This window comes from Toxotes jaculatrix, chromosome 1, assembly GCF_017976425.1.
Source record: "Toxotes jaculatrix isolate fToxJac2 chromosome 1, fToxJac2.pri, whole genome shotgun sequence".
Taxonomy (NCBI): Eukaryota; Metazoa; Chordata; class Actinopteri; family Toxotidae; genus Toxotes; species Toxotes jaculatrix.
In genome coordinates this window covers 29,322,587-29,341,677 of record NC_054394.1, presented here as the reverse complement: position 1 = coordinate 29,341,677, position 19,091 = coordinate 29,322,587, and the positions used below count along the sequence as shown (strand labels likewise).

At 44.2% G+C, this 19,091-nt stretch overlaps 1 protein-coding gene across 2 annotated transcripts in view; it reads left to right on the top strand.

The window, feature by feature from the left end:
• The window catches only part of nav2a (neuron navigator 2a), a 100,234-nt gene that overhangs the window by 30,752 nt on the left and 50,391 nt on the right, over positions 1 to 19,091 (top strand). For both annotated transcript variants that reach the window (XM_041039407.1, XM_041039349.1), the window contains exons 4-8: positions 4,640 to 4,712; positions 5,241 to 5,484; positions 5,714 to 5,770; positions 7,932 to 8,065; positions 16,423 to 17,686. In XM_041039407.1, coding sequence (XP_040895341.1) covers positions 4,640 to 4,712; positions 5,241 to 5,484; positions 5,714 to 5,770; positions 7,932 to 8,065; positions 16,423 to 17,686 — 1,772 coding nt within the window. The remainder of the gene's footprint in view (positions 1 to 4,639; positions 4,713 to 5,240; positions 5,485 to 5,713; positions 5,771 to 7,931; positions 8,066 to 16,422; positions 17,687 to 19,091) is intronic.

Below are 19,091 nucleotides of genomic sequence, written 5' to 3'. Positions count from 1 at the left end.
ATGAATAGTAAATCTTATAAATAGACAACAATAAGGAACATCTTTTAGATGTGATAATTAAAAGAGAGAACGCACACTGTGAACATAATGTGAGCACAGACGTGAATAAAGACACACAGAACCAAGTCTATAAACATGCATTTGCAGAAGCAGTGAGACAGAACATGGCGCCTCAAGCGAGTTTGCATCATGGTGTGTCTGTCATAGACACAGGTGCATCATTTTCTGTCAATAAGCAGAGAACACCGGCGCTTCTCTGACGTGTCGAAGCCTCTCCGTACACTTTTCGAGGTAGATGTCGGAAGTTCTGCAGACGAGCTGGTCGCTGAAATCTGCGAAACCTCCTGAGAGAGTGAAAGTATGTGTGGGGTACATACTGTGCCGACACACACATATACAGATAAACACACACACTGACACAAAACGTTATCTCACAGCCAGATTCCACAAGACCCGACAGGAAGTCAAATGACAGAGAGCTCTCGGCAACGAAGCTGGTGATCTGACACTGCAGTCAGACCAATATATCAGAGTTGCAACACACTGTATTGGGGCAATATTGTTTTGTTTTGTTTTTTTTCCCTGATATATTAGATATCAGCAAATTATGTTGTGTAGTGCAGATGAGCAGTCAGGTTTTAAACAAACCTCCAGTTTAGCCAAACTGACCTGGGGGAGAAAACAATGGCTAAATGTAAAATTATTACCCGAACCGTACATTGTAAACATGCATCACAGTGTACCCACTGACCTCTGCTTCAGCTTTCTTAGCTGTGCAATGGGGAATATTTGAAAGACACTCACTCCCAGTTTTACACACAAATACAGTATAGTAATAATGAAATTGTAATAAACCAGAACTGTGTGAATCTTAAATTAGTATTGAATAGTTATATGAGATGAGATGTGACTTTGCGTTGCTTGATGCTCATAGTTCGGTTTCAGGTGCGTTTTCACTCTGACAACAGTAAGAGACCAGAGATGATCTTGCGGTGTGATCGCACCAGCGGCTGATGATTATGAGAAAATCACTAACTACTTGTAGTGTTTTGACATGAAAACAGTCGAATTTAAAAACTGAAAATTATCGATTAAGATTTAAGACTGTCAGCAACTTTGTTTTAAAAATATCAGCCTCAGTATCAGTCTTCAAAAGCTCCTATCTGTCATATCCTGCTTCAGACACGTAACACTCGGTCACACTCCGTCCCTCCCTCCTTCTCTGTAGCTCTCTCTCTCTCTTTCTCTCTCTCTCTGTCTCTCACACACACACACAACAATAGCATCCCTGTGATGGGAGGTAGTGTTTGTTCAGAGGGCTGTTGGCCGGCTGGCCCCATGCTGCTGCCGGGAGCCGGAGCAGAAAAGGAGGTGACGGTGGCGTGGATGGAGGTGTGAAGCCAGGCAGAGCAGACACACTGTAGGATCAGATCATACATCCAGGCAGGTAGGAGCTTCCACACGGGTCATGGCACAGTGTAGGTGCAGCAGCTGTGGTGTCACCCAGTGCTGGAGGCGATTTGTTGGATTTCCCTCTGAGCTCGTTCAGAGGTATTTTCTATGATGATCAGAAGATTCTCTTCTGTGTTGTATTGATTTGGTGGTCAGTTGCTCACTCTATCGGCTCTGTGCTTGAATGTTGTTCATGTTTTCAATCATCTATCAGCCGGTTTGACTTAACTCAAAGTTTATGTTGTTGTTAGTTGGCAAAGATTTGTCATTCCTGTCGATGGCTGTACAAACAGCGTGGTGTCAAGTTTTCATGTGTTCATTTTATTTTTGCCTCCAGAAAAGAGGAGGGGTGACTGGTAACAGATCTCTGGGCAGACCAGAGTCAGGGAAGTTGTGGTTACGTAATGATGTGGATCATACTCTAACTCATCCAAAGTATTGTCCAGTATTGATCATCGATATACAGTTGAAGGATTCACACTTCACAGATACAGTTAAATCTGGAATCCAGTGACTTCACATCAGAAGTTATACATGGAATCTGGATATTGATCTTTCTATTTAAAACATAGTCTGAGTAAGATCTCAGGCCCTGGAGCTGATGGCAGATTGTGACTGAATAGAGTCACTCTGGGTTTTCTGAGCTTCGGTCTCTACGGGTTTTAAATAGCAAGAGGTTTTTCGGTATTTATACCCCCAGAGAGAGAGTGGGGGGGGGGGGGGGGGGGGGGGGGGGGGGTGCTGGGGTGCATCTCAGCAGGACGGGCCTGGCATTTGTGATGTGGTATCTTAATGAAGCATATTTTCTGTAGGCTGCTGCTATTTAAGCAACAACTCTACCAGGGAATTTGGGGCGGTAGGGGAGTTTAGGCCCGGGGTATTAAAGAAAGACTGTGGGTATCTCAGTGGGGTTAGAGGGCTGTTTCCCTGAGGTTTATTTTTAAGGTGCTGTTGGTATTCAGAGAGGGCCGTAGTCTGCATTCCTCCTGTTCCCAAGTTTTCCGCTGTATCACCTCGAAGGACAGCATGTGTCGGCCCCTCTAACAGCTGTTTCTGGGGTCAGAGGTCGTGGAAATGACAGCAGGGGCCGCACTGCTGTTTCAACTCAATCAGTGACCGGAGGTCTCGTGGCCTCTTCACACACTGAAGAGGCTCAGGTAGGCTCCTCGAACTAGGAGTAGATTTATTAGTAATAATCATGTTGTGAATTAATTAATAAGAAGGTCATGAAAGCAGATACAACAAATAGTAATCAAGCAGGTATTATGTAAATATAGTAACTAATAGTTTGGTAGGGGATTGACTCAGATGTACTCAGATGTAACTAATGGTAGTGTGGTAGCTAAAGTAACGAAAAGTAATTTGGTAGATGTAATAGTAATCTAATGAGAGATGTAACTAATAGCAACACAGCTGTGGATGTAAATAATGGTGATGTGATTGGTGTAGTGTGTAGTGAATGTGACTAAATGTAATATGCCAGTGAACAGAAGCAGCATAGCTTTGGCCTTGATCATCTGGCTCAATAGATTTAGAGGCTTTATCCTACTGTATCTGCAGCCAGGAGACATTAATACAGTTTAATAGAGGCAGATGTAAATGAGCCTTTACTTCAGCTTCTCGCCTCACAGCCAGATACTTCCTAGCAGGAGAAGCACAGAGGGAGCTGTAGGTCAAGCTATATTTAGTTGTCGCATATTAAGTGTAATCATGTCATTAATCTTCAGAGAGCGGGACCCTCCCGGTTAAAGCCCACACCCAGGCCTCATTTACAAAGGACACAGTTCATATGTATTTTAGTTTAGAAACCACACACAACTGGAGTATCACTGCTCTGTATCTTTGCTCCTTTGCCTGTGAGATTAAATTTGAGCTGTTCCACTACTCAGAATGAATTTGTTTTGAGTATATTTTAACAGATTAGCCTCAGTGTGTTGTAAATCTACTCTCACTTGTAATAAATGTCATACTAAAGAAGATTTAGCACCTCTTTAGCCTCTGTGCATACTGTAAAACCCTTTTAAATGTCCATTTCATAGTCAATTCTGTAGTCAGAGCCTAGAATTTCACCTCACAGTCTACCACTGCACGAAATGTGAGAGAGAAACGCACATGCCGTGTTGATATCTTTTGTGCTGTACCTGGTGTGTTTGCTTATTGAAAACAACAGTTGGTAAACTTTGATCGCACAATCATTCATCTGCGGTGACTCGGGCTGATGACTTGTTTTATGTGGTTTACTTTGTGATTAGGTGGGGGCCAGGCAGCAGGATCGGTGTATAATGGGTCACGTGGGCTCTAAACAAAGCCTGTCTGCCTATCAAATCCTCTCGCAGTCCAGTGACAGCTCAGCAGACCGCTCAGGTTGCCAAGGCTGCTGTCATAGCAACTGAGTCAGTGTAGATGGTTAGCTTCCCTGTAGCTCTACTGACAAAAGTCTGCTTGGTTTGAGTCCTGTTTTGACTGTATCTCCATGTGGTTAGTGTTACATTCTGACCTTTGCACTGCACAGTATGCACAGTCAATCATATGTATAAATGTGAAGCTCTGGTGTGTTCACACTACCCATTTGACATATCTGCTCTGAGCGATTTGATGGTATTCCACCCACAGTTAGTTCTACAACATGATTACAACATGAATTTATGTGGCCATGATGAGTTTGACTGCACAAATCCTCATATTCCTGAACAAGATTCATGCACTGTCCAAATATCATGGCGTTTTTGATGCAGATCCGCATCCAGATGCAGATTAAACGTGTTAGCATTTTATATATTTAAAATCAGACATTTAGAGGATTGTGAGGCCTCCGTAGATGTGCCTCAGTACCTTACACAGATTTAGTTTTCCCATCATAACAGCCTATTTTTCACTGATCCAACAGTATCAAACCAATGAATATTGATGGATATTCAATCTGTATTTCCAACATTTTCATTCTTGTTAGTGTTAATGTCCGGCACCTCTTTTCTGAAACTCGTAACAGGTTTGTACTTTTTGTGCTGCCAACTTTCCTTTCGAGATAGACTTGTAGATGTTCACTCTCAGTTTTGCCATTACACTCTCAGGAGAAGCGTGCAAAAGACAGACCAGCATGCTTCCTCACATTATACAAATATGCAAATTTGAATGGAAATGTGCAGGATGTAGTGTCTTACAGCTGTGTCTGTGTCTCTCTGTCCAGATTGAGAACATTGATGCCTGCCTCAGTTTCCTGGCAGCCAAAGGAGTCAACATCCAGGGTCTGTCTGCAGAGGGTAAGCTGGACTCTGACGCTTCACTTCTACTACACCCAAACCTAGGCCAGGCCAGTCCAGGCCAGTCCAGGCCAGACTAGGTCAGGCTGTTAAACAATAGTCCTTCATGCTATGGAGAAAAAAAAACCGATTAGGAATGGTAACCTGACACACAGAGGCATTTATGTTGGCAGGCTCTTTTGTCAGGACACACTAGATTAATACCAGACAGTATACATTAAAATGTGTAGGCTTAATAGGAGCTGATTATATCATACACACAACTAATGTACTAGAAAGCACACAACAATGTTAAGCTGTATTTTAAATGTAGCCTATACAAAAAAAAAGATTTATGTTGGCCTAAATTTTTTCACCATGTTACGGGTACTCTCCCAGCGAACCTAGGAACATTGAAAGTAATTGTGCTAATACTTATAGAGTTATTTCTCTACAACTTTCATCCTCTGTTTTGCCTTCAACTGTCCCCCTTTATCCTTCTCCACATCACCTGCCTTTTCCTTTTTGTCCTTCTCCCCCGACCCACAGAGATTCGGAATGGTAATCTGAAAGCCATCCTCGGCCTCTTCTTCAGCTTGTCCCGCTACAAACAGCAGCAGCAGCAGGCCCAGCGGCAGAACTCCCAGCCCTCTCTCCCACCCACCGCCCAGTCCCAGAGCACACACCCTCCCCTGAGCCAGCAGAGCAGTGCCCCAGCCCAGCTTAGCCACTCTCCGCATGGGACTCCTGCCCTTACAGCCCAGAAAGCAGCGCAGGCCGAGATGCAGTCCAGGTACGGCTCGCTGGTTCATTTATGAAAACTCTGGAAACACGAGGAATGTAACCTTGAGACTGGGTGAATGGGTTTTGTATTCTTCACATTCTTGCTGTTTCTGCTTCTCTAATCCATCATTTTGTCATCTCCATCTTCCTGTTCACACTTCCTGTCATTTATAACTGTAAACCTGACCTCTCTGTCTCTGTCCTCCTCCATATCTCTCTTCTCCTTTCTTCTCCTCTAGGGATGGGTCTCAGAGTAAACTACTCAAGTTTTCCCTTGGTCAGAAAAAGACCTCTAGGTCAGCTTCTTCTGCATTTCTGTTTTCTTGCCCCTCCCTCTCTTTCCTCCACCTCACCTCCTGTCCCGTCCCATTCCAGGAAATAGGAAGGTAGAAATTGCCCCTAATCAGGGATAACATTTCTTTTGTGCTGTAATGAGTTTCATGTTGTTTCTTTGTCTGTGATTAAGGGCAATCTCTACTACGAGCACTATCTAATATGCATGAGTGGTAGTGTTGAGCAGATAGGAACTAAAGCTCCAGGCTCCATTTTCGAACGGCCCTGTCTGTCTGGCAGCTCGCCTCATTTGGCAAGCCTGCTAAATGGGCTGTGAAAGACCTTTAGATAACCCTTAAGTAAGTGTGTGTGTACTTGTGTGTGTGTGTGTGTGTGTGTGGGTTTGCTTGACAGGCACATCCCCCATATAATGTGACATTAATAATTAACAGACCAAGATTCTGTGGCTGGAATGTGAATCTCTAATATGACAATGCATCGTTCAAATTTAGCTTCAGTCTGCGTTCGCCGTGATGACTTCAAGTCTGTTTGCGTCCACGTTTTCCTCTTTTTTAGCATGCACTGTCATATTCTGTGATGATGCACCTTGAAATTGGATTTAGGATGTGGTTTTGCATGCTGCCCATCCCAGATTCTGTTTGCATTGCACCTGCCCCACACCAGCTGCTCTCCAGAGCAATGCAATGGCCCCACCTTGTGGCCAGCATCTGTAACTGCAAGATGAAGAGCTGGGAGAAATGGCCCTTTTCTCTCAAAAAGTATGAAGACTTCCTTAAATTAAGCTGCATTTTAAACATGCTTAACTTTCAGCATGTGACAGTAAATATAACTTTAATGGTTTTCTATGAGCTTTTCAATGAAAAGCTGTTTCATTTGGAGTTAGGGTTTGTTTAGAAATGTCACCATTTCTAAAAATCACCAGTCTGTCTTGTTGTTCTTTCAACATATATTTAGAATAAATGCCTTAAATAAGTAAATTTACCACAGTATCTGAGATTATTCACTTTGTAATAAAGCAAATCTGATCATCAGAGATCCTGTGGACTTCAGTAAAAGTCCAGCCGTAATAATTTTGGCACATAGTTGTGAAATTTGAAATATCTGTATTTTTTTCTTACCATCAAATCGAACATGGCTGTCAGTCAACTGACTGGTCCTGCCATAACTGAAATTCAAATGAGGTTAGACTCTCTCTTGACTAAATAATATAGTAAAACCTATTACTTTGCAATGGCTAGATAAGTAATGGTCAGTCAAAGTGAATGGCATGCCGGAAATGAGAGTTTCTATAATGTATACAAGAGCTGAAACAGAGAGCTGTAATCTGCTTATCAGCATCCGCCTCGCAGTCCCAGGATGATGATGGTGTCGCCACTGGTGAATTAGCATTTCATTAGCGGTCTCTGTGCCACGGCCTGGTTAGATTACAGCCCGGCTCACGGACCTCACAGAAGACAACAGATTGATTTACAATATGGAATAAAAGTGTCACAGAATTCAGAATGGCGTATTCACAGCCAGCATATCCTGTCTAAGCCATGCTGGGAAATAAAGGAGCAGGACGTGTAATCTGAGGCCGTTGAGCTCACAGCTCTCCAGGGACCTGGATCCTGACAGATCACTGTTACCAAAAGACTTGACCTTGCATCCCAACCAGAGTTCCCTTAGCAAATCTCTGAAGTCGGTCAGAAAAAAGGTTTTATGTCATGAATTCAATAACATCCTTGATACTGAGGTAAACTCACAGCATGGAAAACAAAACCAGATTTGGGTTGTTGTGTGTGTTCCTTTGGTAAGTGCCGCTTTACCTTTGCAGCGTGTTTGTCCTGTTCACATTAAATGTATAATAAAACTGCTACTCTGCACTGCCTGCATGGCCCAGGTGCTCTCAGTTCTACTTAACCGATACCTTCGTGTTTGAGTTTCGAAGCTGTTGACTAGATGTGTGTTTGTCCAAGCAGAAAGTGTCATAAACCTGTAGGAACCGGGTGTGTTTCCATGTGAGATGAAGGCTTTAAACCACCGATGTTCCCCTCCAATCTCGTCATCTTCAGAGACTTCAGTTAACAAACTAAATGTTTTGGCCTGTTTATGCCCCCTTCCTTCTTTCTTTCTGTCTTCGTCCTCGTCCCTCTCCTCTCCCTCGCTGGCTCTTTCCTTCAGACTTCCCGGCCCCACGTCGAGGGTGTCCACTGCCGGCGGTGACATCCCTCCGAGAGGCTCGGTCAGTGCTGCTGGGAACAGACGCAGCCAGGGCTTCAGTGATAAGACCAAAGCCAGCTCGCACCAGAACAAAGGTAGGTCTCATGTACAACCACAAACACACACGCATGCTCACATGCTTACTTTTGCATTAAGAAAACAGAGGAGTGAGTTTGTGCCTGTAAAAGAGAGTGAAGTTACAAAGCAGATTAACTCTGCAGCTGCTAAAACTTTTCATGTTGCTGTGTTTAGAATAATTTTAAGGTGAATTATGAATCCCCTGGGTGCTTTCTGTTGTTATAGTTGAAAAATGCAAGTTAGCTCTGTTGCTTTGGGACCAAGAGAACGTATTAAGAACGGTGCCAGAAAATGATGCATAGCCCTCAGCGTGCACCGCCGCACGGAATAATGAAGAATACACGAGCGTAAAATCAAGATGCTTTCAGTGAATAATTGCTCATTGGCCTCTTTTAATGTTTACCAGGGTCAAGGTCAGCTCAGTTAATTTTAAACATAAAGTAAGGCTTTCTATTTCACAGCTGAGGACAGAGACTTTATTCTCAACTCCTTAAGGCCTGACTCTTATCTTTTCTTTTGCATGCAACTCAGTTTTAATAGTTTTGATTGAGTGCTCCTCTGGAGTCATAGCTGACTTCCCTGCATACGTTTTTACTTTTCATCAAAGAACCAGATATTAACTAACACAGCTGCTCGTCTTTTGGTGAGATCTTGTGATGATTCTGAGGTTTATTCCCATCCAAGTGTATGAAGTGCTCTAACTGTCAGTCTCCTGACATTGTCCATGCGGAGAATGAACAGGACTTTTAAGCCTGAAATCACTCCTCCAACTTTGCTAGTCTGTTAATGTTAAATGGCTAAATTCAACATCTTTATCTGAAGATAATGTAATTTTAATTTCGAGGCAGTATCTACCAGTGAATGAGCACAGAGTTCGCCAGCTTACTCTCAGTCTGTCTGAGATTCGTATGTTTGCATTCGAGTCAGAACTGTGCTTTCACACGTTTATTCCAAACTGCTCTGACCCAGTTCGGCTCATTCTGCCCAGTGTTACTGTTCAGCAGCACACAAACTCAGTGTGTTTGGCAGTATGTTTAGTTAGACCAGTGTTGAAATAGCCTCTGTCACCACTCAGCGAGCCAGGGCTTTATATAGACTGTGTTAGTGTTCACAATCTAAACTCATTACCGTGCATTAGACAAAGAATTCTGACCGCCCAGAGAGAGACAGGGTGGAAGAGTGAGACATAGCGAGGGAAGTGTGTGTGTCTCTGTGTGTGTGTGAGACTCTCTGTCTGTTGCCAGTGTTTAAACAGTGACAAATTAACTGGGACCAACACTGTGAGGGATTTATTCTGACATGCAGCCCCACTGGAGATGAGAGAGCTTCAAGTGGACAGTTGTAAATTAGTGCACGGTGGTTAGCTAAGCTCAGCATAAAGTAGCATCAGCTTTAGTGGTTTATTGAGCTCATCACCAGGTGAGTGTTTTTAGTTTGCCCATGCAGGTAAAGCTATAAAGGTCTGATCACGTGTCAGATGAACTTTAAAACATTTAGAAAGTCAATTTACCACCCCAGCATGCAGGTGTGTGTTTATATATGTTAGGAGGCAGCAGGCCACATGATTGGCAGCAGGTAGGATGAGAATCACTGGTCAACCCCTCCCCCTCCCTCTTGGCCTGTTGTTGACATACGGCCAAGCCCCTCCCCCCTGCCATAGCTCAGCACCACACTCCTCCTCCTGCACCTCCTGCACTCTCTGGATGGCTGGCCGTGGTTGGGGACTCTTCCCTCCTCTCCTGTCCATCTCCTTCTCCTCCTCCTCTCCTTTCCTTCTTTCTCTGCTCCTCCTGGACGTCTGCAGCAACTATGAGGTTTGTCAGCTTGCACTTGTAGATCACCTCGAGCTGTTACTGCAGGTCATAGTTTCAGATGAATAAGTCTGAGCTTTGCATTGAACATATGAAACTGTGGTAGAAGATTTAGTCAGTTTTGCTGGTTTGTTGTTGTTGTTGTTGCTGCTGTTAACAGGCAAGTATGCGTTTTTTATCCTGTAGAAAGCCGGGGTTTTTTCTGTGTTGTCAAGTTGCGTTGAAGTTTACTTTTTTGTACAGAATTTAAAAGTTATGGGATCAGGGTTGTTCTCGCTATTTTGATGTGACACAGACACTGACTTGCATGACTGACTGATAGCAAAAAGAAAAATGCATGTTGGGACTTATTTGCTACGCATGCTTGTTGTGAGACAGTGTTGCTGCAGGTTCGTGGTGGTTAGAGAGGCACCTGCAGCTTCTATTGTGAGGCCAGATCTGCTCTGTGTCAATGGCTGTGACACCAGAATGGAGTCACGTTACTGCACGGCTGTACAGTAAGGAAACAGACCTGAATCTTCTCTGCTGCTCTGTGTTAACTTAAGGTGACAGCGTCTGGGTGTCCACCAAGTGACACAGAGCAGAGAGATGGAGAGAGCACGGGGAACCTGTGGGTTTTTTTTGTGTGTTTGCGTATGTGCACGTCTCTGTCACCCATGTATTTCTGTGTGTGTGTGTGTGTGTTCCTGTGCTGGTGTCCTCGCTGAATGAATAGCCTTCTGATGAGCTGTAGCGTCACTGTTTGAGTGTATTCATGTGGAGAAACTTTAAAAAGTTTCAGTCTACACACAAAAGCCGGCTGTCCCTCTCACTTTTTGGAGCACAATGACTGAGGAGAGAGTGAGAGAGCGAGAGAGAGAAAGAGAGGGCAGGCTCCAGAAACCAGAACATGATGAGTAAGCAAAGACCTGCAGCTTCAAACTCTGAGCCGGTTTGACATCATTTACACAGGTTTTACTAAATTAAATTTCTATGAAAGCCGACCAGACGGGGAGAACCGTTCTCACACTGCTCTCTCTGTGCAGAACACGTGAAAGCACAAACATGTTTTCATGTGCCATATGTGAGTGACTTGTACGTAAATAGGGCATTTTCAGGTCAGCAGTTTGGTTGCTGACTGACTGAGAAGATTTAGCTTAATGTCTTGTGACCAGTGTGGCCATGAGAGGGGTTGGAGGGCTTGTGATGTCTAAACAGTGTCAGCCGACGTTACCTCTAATGCATTTACTGCTTGTTTTTTTGTTTTTGTGCATGTGTGCTCACACAGCTCTGCAGGGTTGGTTTGCTCCTCTTTCAGGTCTGGGAAAAATGGAGGGATTCAAGTGTTTGAAGTTGCTGAGCAGAACAAACGTCTCCGGTTCTCCTAAATTTGACATGCACGCACAGACATGTACACACACCAGGAGAAGAGTGTTGACACTTGTGTGAAATTACATGGTTTTCCTCAGTTGTAGACAGGCATTAACACAGAAACATGCACACAGACACATGAGTGCGACAAACCGTGAAGGGAGCTTTGAGCCCACCTCGGCCGATTTCCTAAAATGCCTTGATGTTATCAGGACGCTCTGAGAGGAGAAGGCAGCTGGACAGACCTTGAGACAAAGTCAGAGAGGGTGAGGCAGGTTTTTTTATGACACACATTAAGTTAAAGGGTGGGCTGTGATTCTTTTCCCCCTGGGTTCTCCTCCACAGTCATTTTCTGCTCTTTATTTTAATCTCTAATGACTGCAGTAATTTAGCAGTTTAGTTGTAAATACGAAAATTCTTTCAGCATGTTTCCTCAAGCAGACAGCTCAACCAGCACAGTGAACGAGGGGCAATGAATCCAGGATTTGGCCCGAGGCTGCACAGGGTCGTTAGGTCAGGGACCCGTTCTTAGACATGTTCAGACAATTGTTTGTTTATTTTTGAAGGAGAAGTGCTCCCTCAAGTGCATTCTGCGCTGGTAATCAAAAGCTGATTTCTCATAGTGCAGCAGCCAGAATGAGCCAGATTCATTGTGAGCCATTTTTATGATAAGAATATTAACAGGTGATTTATCTACCAGGTTTTCATCCATTTGATATTGTGTCATAATCCTTGCGTTTCCTGTGCAGCATCAAATTGTGCTTTTTCCCCTAAAGCATGGGAACTTTTCTCAGCTTGAGAAAGCACACAGCTGCGTCTCTGAAGAGGACACGTGCAGCACTTTTTTTTTTTCCAAAGGGAAATCTTTACTCCACCTTGTGGCCATTTCATTAAATGCAGAAATGACAGGTTCAGTGTAAAAACATCAGAAAAGTGTGAACACAGCTTTAATCTGACTTTGACATTTGCTTCATTTGTGACAGATTTATGTTTTAAAGTGTTGAGCCTTGCTTTGAAAGTCTGTTTGAATCCTGTTTTTTTTTTGTTTTTTTTTTGATGAGTTGATTACATGATGCAACAGTGTCCAAGTCCATCACTTTGGTGTCACTTCTGACCCGACACGTTGAAGATTGACCACTTTCCTTCACCCTTGGCAACCTAACTGGAGCGTGTCAGTCCCGGTCACTGGGTCCAATCATGACAACGGCCAGCTGTCCCAGTGTCCAGGGCCTCTCCATGTCCTGCCTTTCTTCTTCTGTTCCTTTCTGACCCAAAATCCAAGCTGACCCCATTCACGGACAGCACAGACCGTCCTGCTGGCCCACATCAAAGCTTCACTCATCCCGAACCTGCGGTGCCAGTCCTCTTATTCTCTCTGCCTGCTCCATAATCACAGCAGGTCCCCCTCTCATTCAGCTGCCTCCAATAGGAAGCTGGCTATTAGCAACCTGACCCACTTTTCCGATTGCTAACTGCTAGCACGGCTAATTGGGCCCTAATCACTTCCTAATGGCTGCATTGTTTCAGGCTGCTCTCACTAAATGCTAAACAGGGAGAGATGCGAGAGACAGCGAGCGGGTGCCTATTTCCAATTAGAGCATGAATGGCGCTATAAAAAATGAAATAAAGTGGAAAGCCAGACGAGGAAGGGGTAAACAGACGGATTGAGTGTTTAATATTCCACATAAATGCTGACTTAATTAGACCACATGAATAACATTGGAATGTGGATTTCATGTAGCTGGCGTGAATTAAAGCACCGTGTAAGTCATATCATTTTCCTGTGTGCACCGCTGGACATGTGCACCATACCATTAAACATTAGACGTCTGATGGACGTGCAGATCATGTCTATATTGCGTCCGTCGGTCCATGACCAGTTCTGGACATTTACACGACGTGCAAACTCCGATACTTGGACGTCAATATGCAGTTCAACATTTGAACGTCGGACTAGGTAACTTTTTTTGGACGTCAGGTGGACGTCTAAGACAGGTGCAGGAAATTGACATTAGTAATGAATGTAATTTTTTTTAATGACAAACATCAACAATGTTGTTATCAACATGATTAATGAATACGATTATAGATTATGTGTGATTAAACATTATTTGTTAGTAATTATTTATTTATTATTTGTTTATGTTTTTATTCATATATTTATTTGGAAATGCAACTTGTTGGAAATTAGGCTTCAGAAAATAATTTCATGGTACATAGGAGCCTTGATTTTATAACTCTCATGATTTCAACCAGTTAACGCCACTCTGATTGGCTGAGGTAGCACGTCATCATAAGCCAACCAGTAAACGGCACCCTGATTGGCCGAGGCAGAACGCCAAACTTTTGGCGCGATTCTTCGAATTTCATCGAGCGTCTCTCTGTCTCTGATTTCGTCTCTGTGGAAGCAAGAGGCCGCTCGGCTCTGTTCAGCGCACACCAAAAACCACCATTTTCCACTAAGTTGAAAGTAAGTTGGTCATGTTTGTTCATTGTGTGTTCATTTATGTATTTATAGTGTTAGCTGTTCTAGCTTTGTTGTTTTAAACTACCTAAAACTGCTGTGGCTACAGTTGGCATTGCATGTCATCGTATCAGCTAACGTTAGCTAAATATTGGCCATAGTTAAAATGGAATTGGAATTACTTTTGAAAACGACCGTGCCTAAAAATATTCACGTTAGCTTAAGCTTTAACGTGAACAACCAATGTTCGGTCGCTAAGTCACTACTCACTAACCAGAGTTAGGCTGGTAGCTAGCCAAAGCTAAATTCGCTAAGCTAGCGAAAAGAACAAGCTGCGAACTTTATATCTATGCTTTTTACATGCTAGCGAACCACGAAGATATAGGCAGGTGGTGATGCAGGTGTATTAATCCAGTATTGGTAGTAGATGCACAGGCGACACGAAGTTGTATCAGAGTGAGTGTTCTGTACTTTTCTTAGTTTTTGGAAACGGCGACAGAGTGAGCGCTCTTTCTGTTAATGTTCCAATTCGCATCTTTGCCGCTGCGCTCCGTTGATTCAGTCAATAAGTTCGGTCAGTAACACAGAGATGGGCTCGTAAAGTTGAATGTGGTTGCACACGTTTCAGCCAGGAAACGTACAGTCTGTAAGTATTGTGTGCGTCTAGTTTTCAAAGTGGTATGTTTATTGTGTTGTGTTGTTAGCATTGTTTAGTGGAGTTTGTTTGCTAGCCGCATTACATTTTGCGTAATGTCCTGACGTTTAATGTATTTGTGTATTTATGTAGTCACCGTATTTTTGCGTAAGTGTACGCGTGGTGACAGCAGTACAGAATGACTGCAGATTGCCTTTACATATTTCTAATAATTTGTCTTTTTCTGCTCGTGCAGATGGATTTATGAAATTTGATGACAGAGGATGAAGCAAAGGACCGCAAAGAAGTGGAGGATACACAGCAGTCACTCAGGACTGATTATCCATTGTGGAGAATGTTGTCACAGCTTTTGTACATTGTTTAGCACTTTAATTTTTATTGTTTTAAATTTCTATTGTTGTATATGTATGTATATTTGTTGTGATACAGACCCAAACAAGGTGGGCAGTGTAATTAATTTGATTATTTTTATATTTATTTATTTTTATTTTTCTATTACTGGTAGTTATTGGCTATCACTTTCATTTAGTTTTGGCAGACAATCAAAAGTAAAGCATGTTGGCTTCAACTGATGAACACTGAAGCAATGTCCACATGCAAGCCATGAAATTCATGTTCCTTGTTTTTACTGCTAGTTGGCAGGAAATTCAACAGAAGTCAAAAGCTTTATCAGTGACTTGTTTGTGCCAGTGATTGACAAAAATAAAAATGGAAATAAATGAGTGGGGATTGAATTGTGATTTATTGTAAACCTCTGTGTATAACTGTTGTCCCATGTGTTTCCAAAAGGTGGAGGACCCGTTTCCTGTACCAGTTAATTTTCCTGTAGCTTCGTTGGCTCAGCAGCAGGTTTAAACTGGAAATGCATCACGCCTTTGTATGCGTTTCCAGTTGTCGATTGCTGCTGAGACAATCAAATGAAACTATAGGAAAATGGATTGGAACAGTGTGCCACCTTCTGAAATGGGACTACAGTTACGCACAGGGTCTAGAAACAGAATAAAAACGATGTCTAAAATGAGTTTAAATTTGTCCTGTGGACGTCAGGTAAAAATCATACAAACAAGCAGCACAGGGGCCTTAAATATGTGCATGTAAACAGCCCAGGAAAAAAGTTTGAGGTTTTTTTTGTAGCTTTTCTTAAGAAAAACAAGACTTTAAGGACTCAACAGTTAACAGATGACTTCTTCACATGGGTCTGAGGGGACTACAGTTGAATGAAAAGGAACAACACAGCAGCAACGGTGACTTGGAATAAATATAAGTGTGTGTGTGTGTGTGTGTGTGTGTGTTCATAAAGTGAGAGGGTGCGTTGCAGTGGAACTGCTATGATTCATTCCGCCCAGTGCTCCCTGCTCAGGCCCTCTCTCCCCTCTCTCACTGGCCGTTGGTGTTTGAATATTCAAATGTTAGTGGTCTGAACTCTGTGCTGCTGGTAGCACCACTCAGTACACTGACCGACAACCTCCAGAGCCCTCAGGATACTCTAGTTTTCATAGTAAGGGCAGTGACTTACTCCAGGATTTTAGCTCTTCTCTTGCTCCTTCAGTCCTTGGTAAGTTTGCTTGTTGAGATGTTGCAGTATATTTTCTTTTCTGTTCATCTCCAGGTTAAAATGTGTTTTTATCCTGTTTGTGACTCTAATTTACAAAGGACTCAGAACTCGTAACCAGACAGTGTTGCTTTATAAAGCAGAGGGATGCTGACCAAAAGCAGTCCATATAAGTCCAAACCTTATAAGTGCAGCAGCGCTGCTTCTTGACTTGGCCTGCTTGGCAGGACTTTAAAGCACTTGAGCCTGCTCCTTGTTGTTTTTTATAAACAGCTTGTGATGGGCTCCTCTCATTGTTAGTGCTAAGGGGTTTTTAACAGTTTTGAGGCCGAGCCCGAAGGAAAGTAATGGCACGTTTGGCTGTATCAACACAGGCCACCACCAGGCCCTTATATGGTGACTTTGTGTGGGGTCAAAGACGACTCACTCTCAGCATCTGGTTTCTCTTCTCTCCTCTAGATTCTCCCCCTGGCTTGAGTTTTTCTCCTCATCTGTACCTCCCTGTCTCATTGTTCAATAAAATGTCTCTCTTTTTGGCGTAGATTCCTCAGAGGGCGCGACCTCACAGCCTTCGGTGATGACTGAGCATGCTCCCTCATCTGCTGTGACTGTCAGCTCCTCCACCAGCATCCCCGCTGCTACCTCCGCCCTGATTCCCCTCTCATCTTCTTCGTCGTCCTCGTCCTCCTCTTCCACAGCCATTCCCCAGCCAAACAACAACAGCAAGCCCTGGAGGAGCAAGTCGATGAGCTCCAAGCACATCTCCCCTCCTCCTCAATCCTCCACCAGCACCTCCTCGTCTGCCATGCAGTCCTTCAAGCAGGAGAAAGACGCCTCCTGTAAAGCTGCTCCAGCAACTGAAGCTCCTCCTAAGGTTGTCACTCAGAAGTCAATGCTGGAGAAGCTTAAACTCTTTAACAGTAAAGGAGGCTCCAAATCTTCCACCTCCTCCTCATCCTCTTCCAATGGAGTAGGGGCCCAGACGGACAACTCTGGCCCAGCCAGGCAGCTTAGCACGGGGCAGGTGGAGAAAGCCGAGACTGGCTCCAACACGGACCTCCTGGAGGAAGATGACGGTAACGTCCGGCCCGGGATGAACGGGACCAGTAACGGTACGGCCTCCGGAGCAGCTCCATCAGCAGGTAATGCTGTCTCCACAACTGCCAGCAGCCCCAAAATCGCCCTGAGGGGCATCGCCCAGCGCACTTTTAGCAGAGCTTTGACTGCCAAGAAGGGCTCTGTCAAGGGCCCCGAGAAAGACAAGGACAAGGAGAGGGGGAAGGAAAAAGAGAAAGGGAAGGAGGTGGGGAAACGCATCTCGGCCTCCGACAGGACGGAGCTCAGAGGGGAGGAGCCTAAGGAGGAAGTATCACCCGTTGCTGTAGACGCAGACAGCTCAAACAAAAGGACCTCCAAAATTGCCAGCTTCATTCCCAAGGGGGGTAAAGTGGCCAAAAAAGAGAGTTCCACCCCTGCACACAGCGGAATACCAAAGCCAGGAGGCAAAGCCCCAGGTGTCGGGGGGAAGGCTTCCTCAGTGAAGGACGCGGGGGAGAGGCCTCGGAGCATGCGGTTAGGAGGGGGTCTCGCCATGCACCGCGGCCCCCTGGACAGAGACAGGGACAGCAGACACTCCAGCTCTACCTCCAGCCTGGCCTCCACAGAGGGCAAGACCAGCGCCGCCCCCGTGGCAGGAGGAGGCACTACACAGAGCACAGCCAGCAACACAGTCAGCGTGCAGCTACCTCAGACTCAACAGCACCACAGCCACCCCAACATGGCCACCGTCGCACCTTTCATGTACAGGTGAGATCACACAGTCCTGGCCAAACTTGTTAAACATTTAACTGTGCAGCGCTGATATTTAAAATCTGTATTACAAGATAAAACCTTGTCATTGTTTCAAGCATCATGTGGTGGTTGCCTGAAGGAAGGAGGTCAAACTGGTGGGTTATCAGGAAGGTTAAAGGGGAACTCCACCGATCCGTTTACAGATCTTGAGTAGTAGTACTACTGCATATATGAAAAAAAAGTAGTTAAAAGCCCTTTGAGGCTTCATAAAGTTTGGGGTAGAAACTAATAAACTGCATCAAGTGATGGAAATGAAATATCTTCAAGCTGAGCTTTCTGGCTGCTAAACAGCAAAGTAAAATCAGGCTCCATAAAACATTAACAAAAAAAGTCAAAGTCAGTTTGGGCGAGCTTACACACTTAACAACAGCAGATTAGCATGTATGGTATAGTGTGTGTAACACTGCATGTCAAAGAACTTTTGTGAAGTCATGACATCCATGACACTTAATTCGCTGAGAGTAAAAATATGAAAATAGACATCTGCGAGCTGTTAACCAGGAATGTCACATCTGTGTTTGTTGGTGTGTGAGTGTGAGTGTGGAGTGTATTGTCTGCGTGTGTCTGAGTGTGCACAGTATCTGGGCAAATATGCGTGGATGTTGTGTGCCCCTGACCTCTGTCCTGGTCCCAGTGTGATAAGGAAGGAGGTCCCTCTGGCTCTCAATGAGTCCTTTCTAACAACCACTCATTAGCCTCCTGACGCTTCCTGCGCTCCTGCCCTCTCTTCCTCTGAACATTCTGACCTGTAGCTAACCACCCCCACCTCCCCAAAACACCCCCATCCTCAGGACTCAGAAACTTCCTCCTCTGCTGTATACCTGTCAAATACCATTATCAGCAGGATTATACCACCTCCACCTGGGGGAAAGAGCATATTTGGTGGTAAATAAAGGAAATTTGAAATGTACAATCAGAAAAAAAAAAAAAAACACACACTGCCGGAAATAATGAAGTCAAGCCAGAAGAATTTTAAGGACATGGAAATAACCTGAAGTTTCAAGCCATATTAAGTCAGTTAACCAGAAGTTTAAAAAAAGTTTAGATGCTGTCTATTTTTGTGGAGCAGTGCAAGAGGCAGCCTGTGGTTTTTTACTGGCTCACACTCACAGAGAGTGTGTACAGTCGTCAACAAGGACAAAGTCTGGGATCAGGAAAAGACCAAAGGCGGCATATAACCCAGGCATTCAAACGTCATCGTCTCAAAAAGCCACTGGCCAGTGCAGCGGCTGTATTGATTTTATCCTTCAAAGATAAACTTTACTGGCATTTGGGGCTTAGCGGTCGTTCGTTTTGGACCCTGGTCACAAGACTCGAAACTCAGCAGATTTAATTCTTAATCGGGTTTATCCCTCTTTCG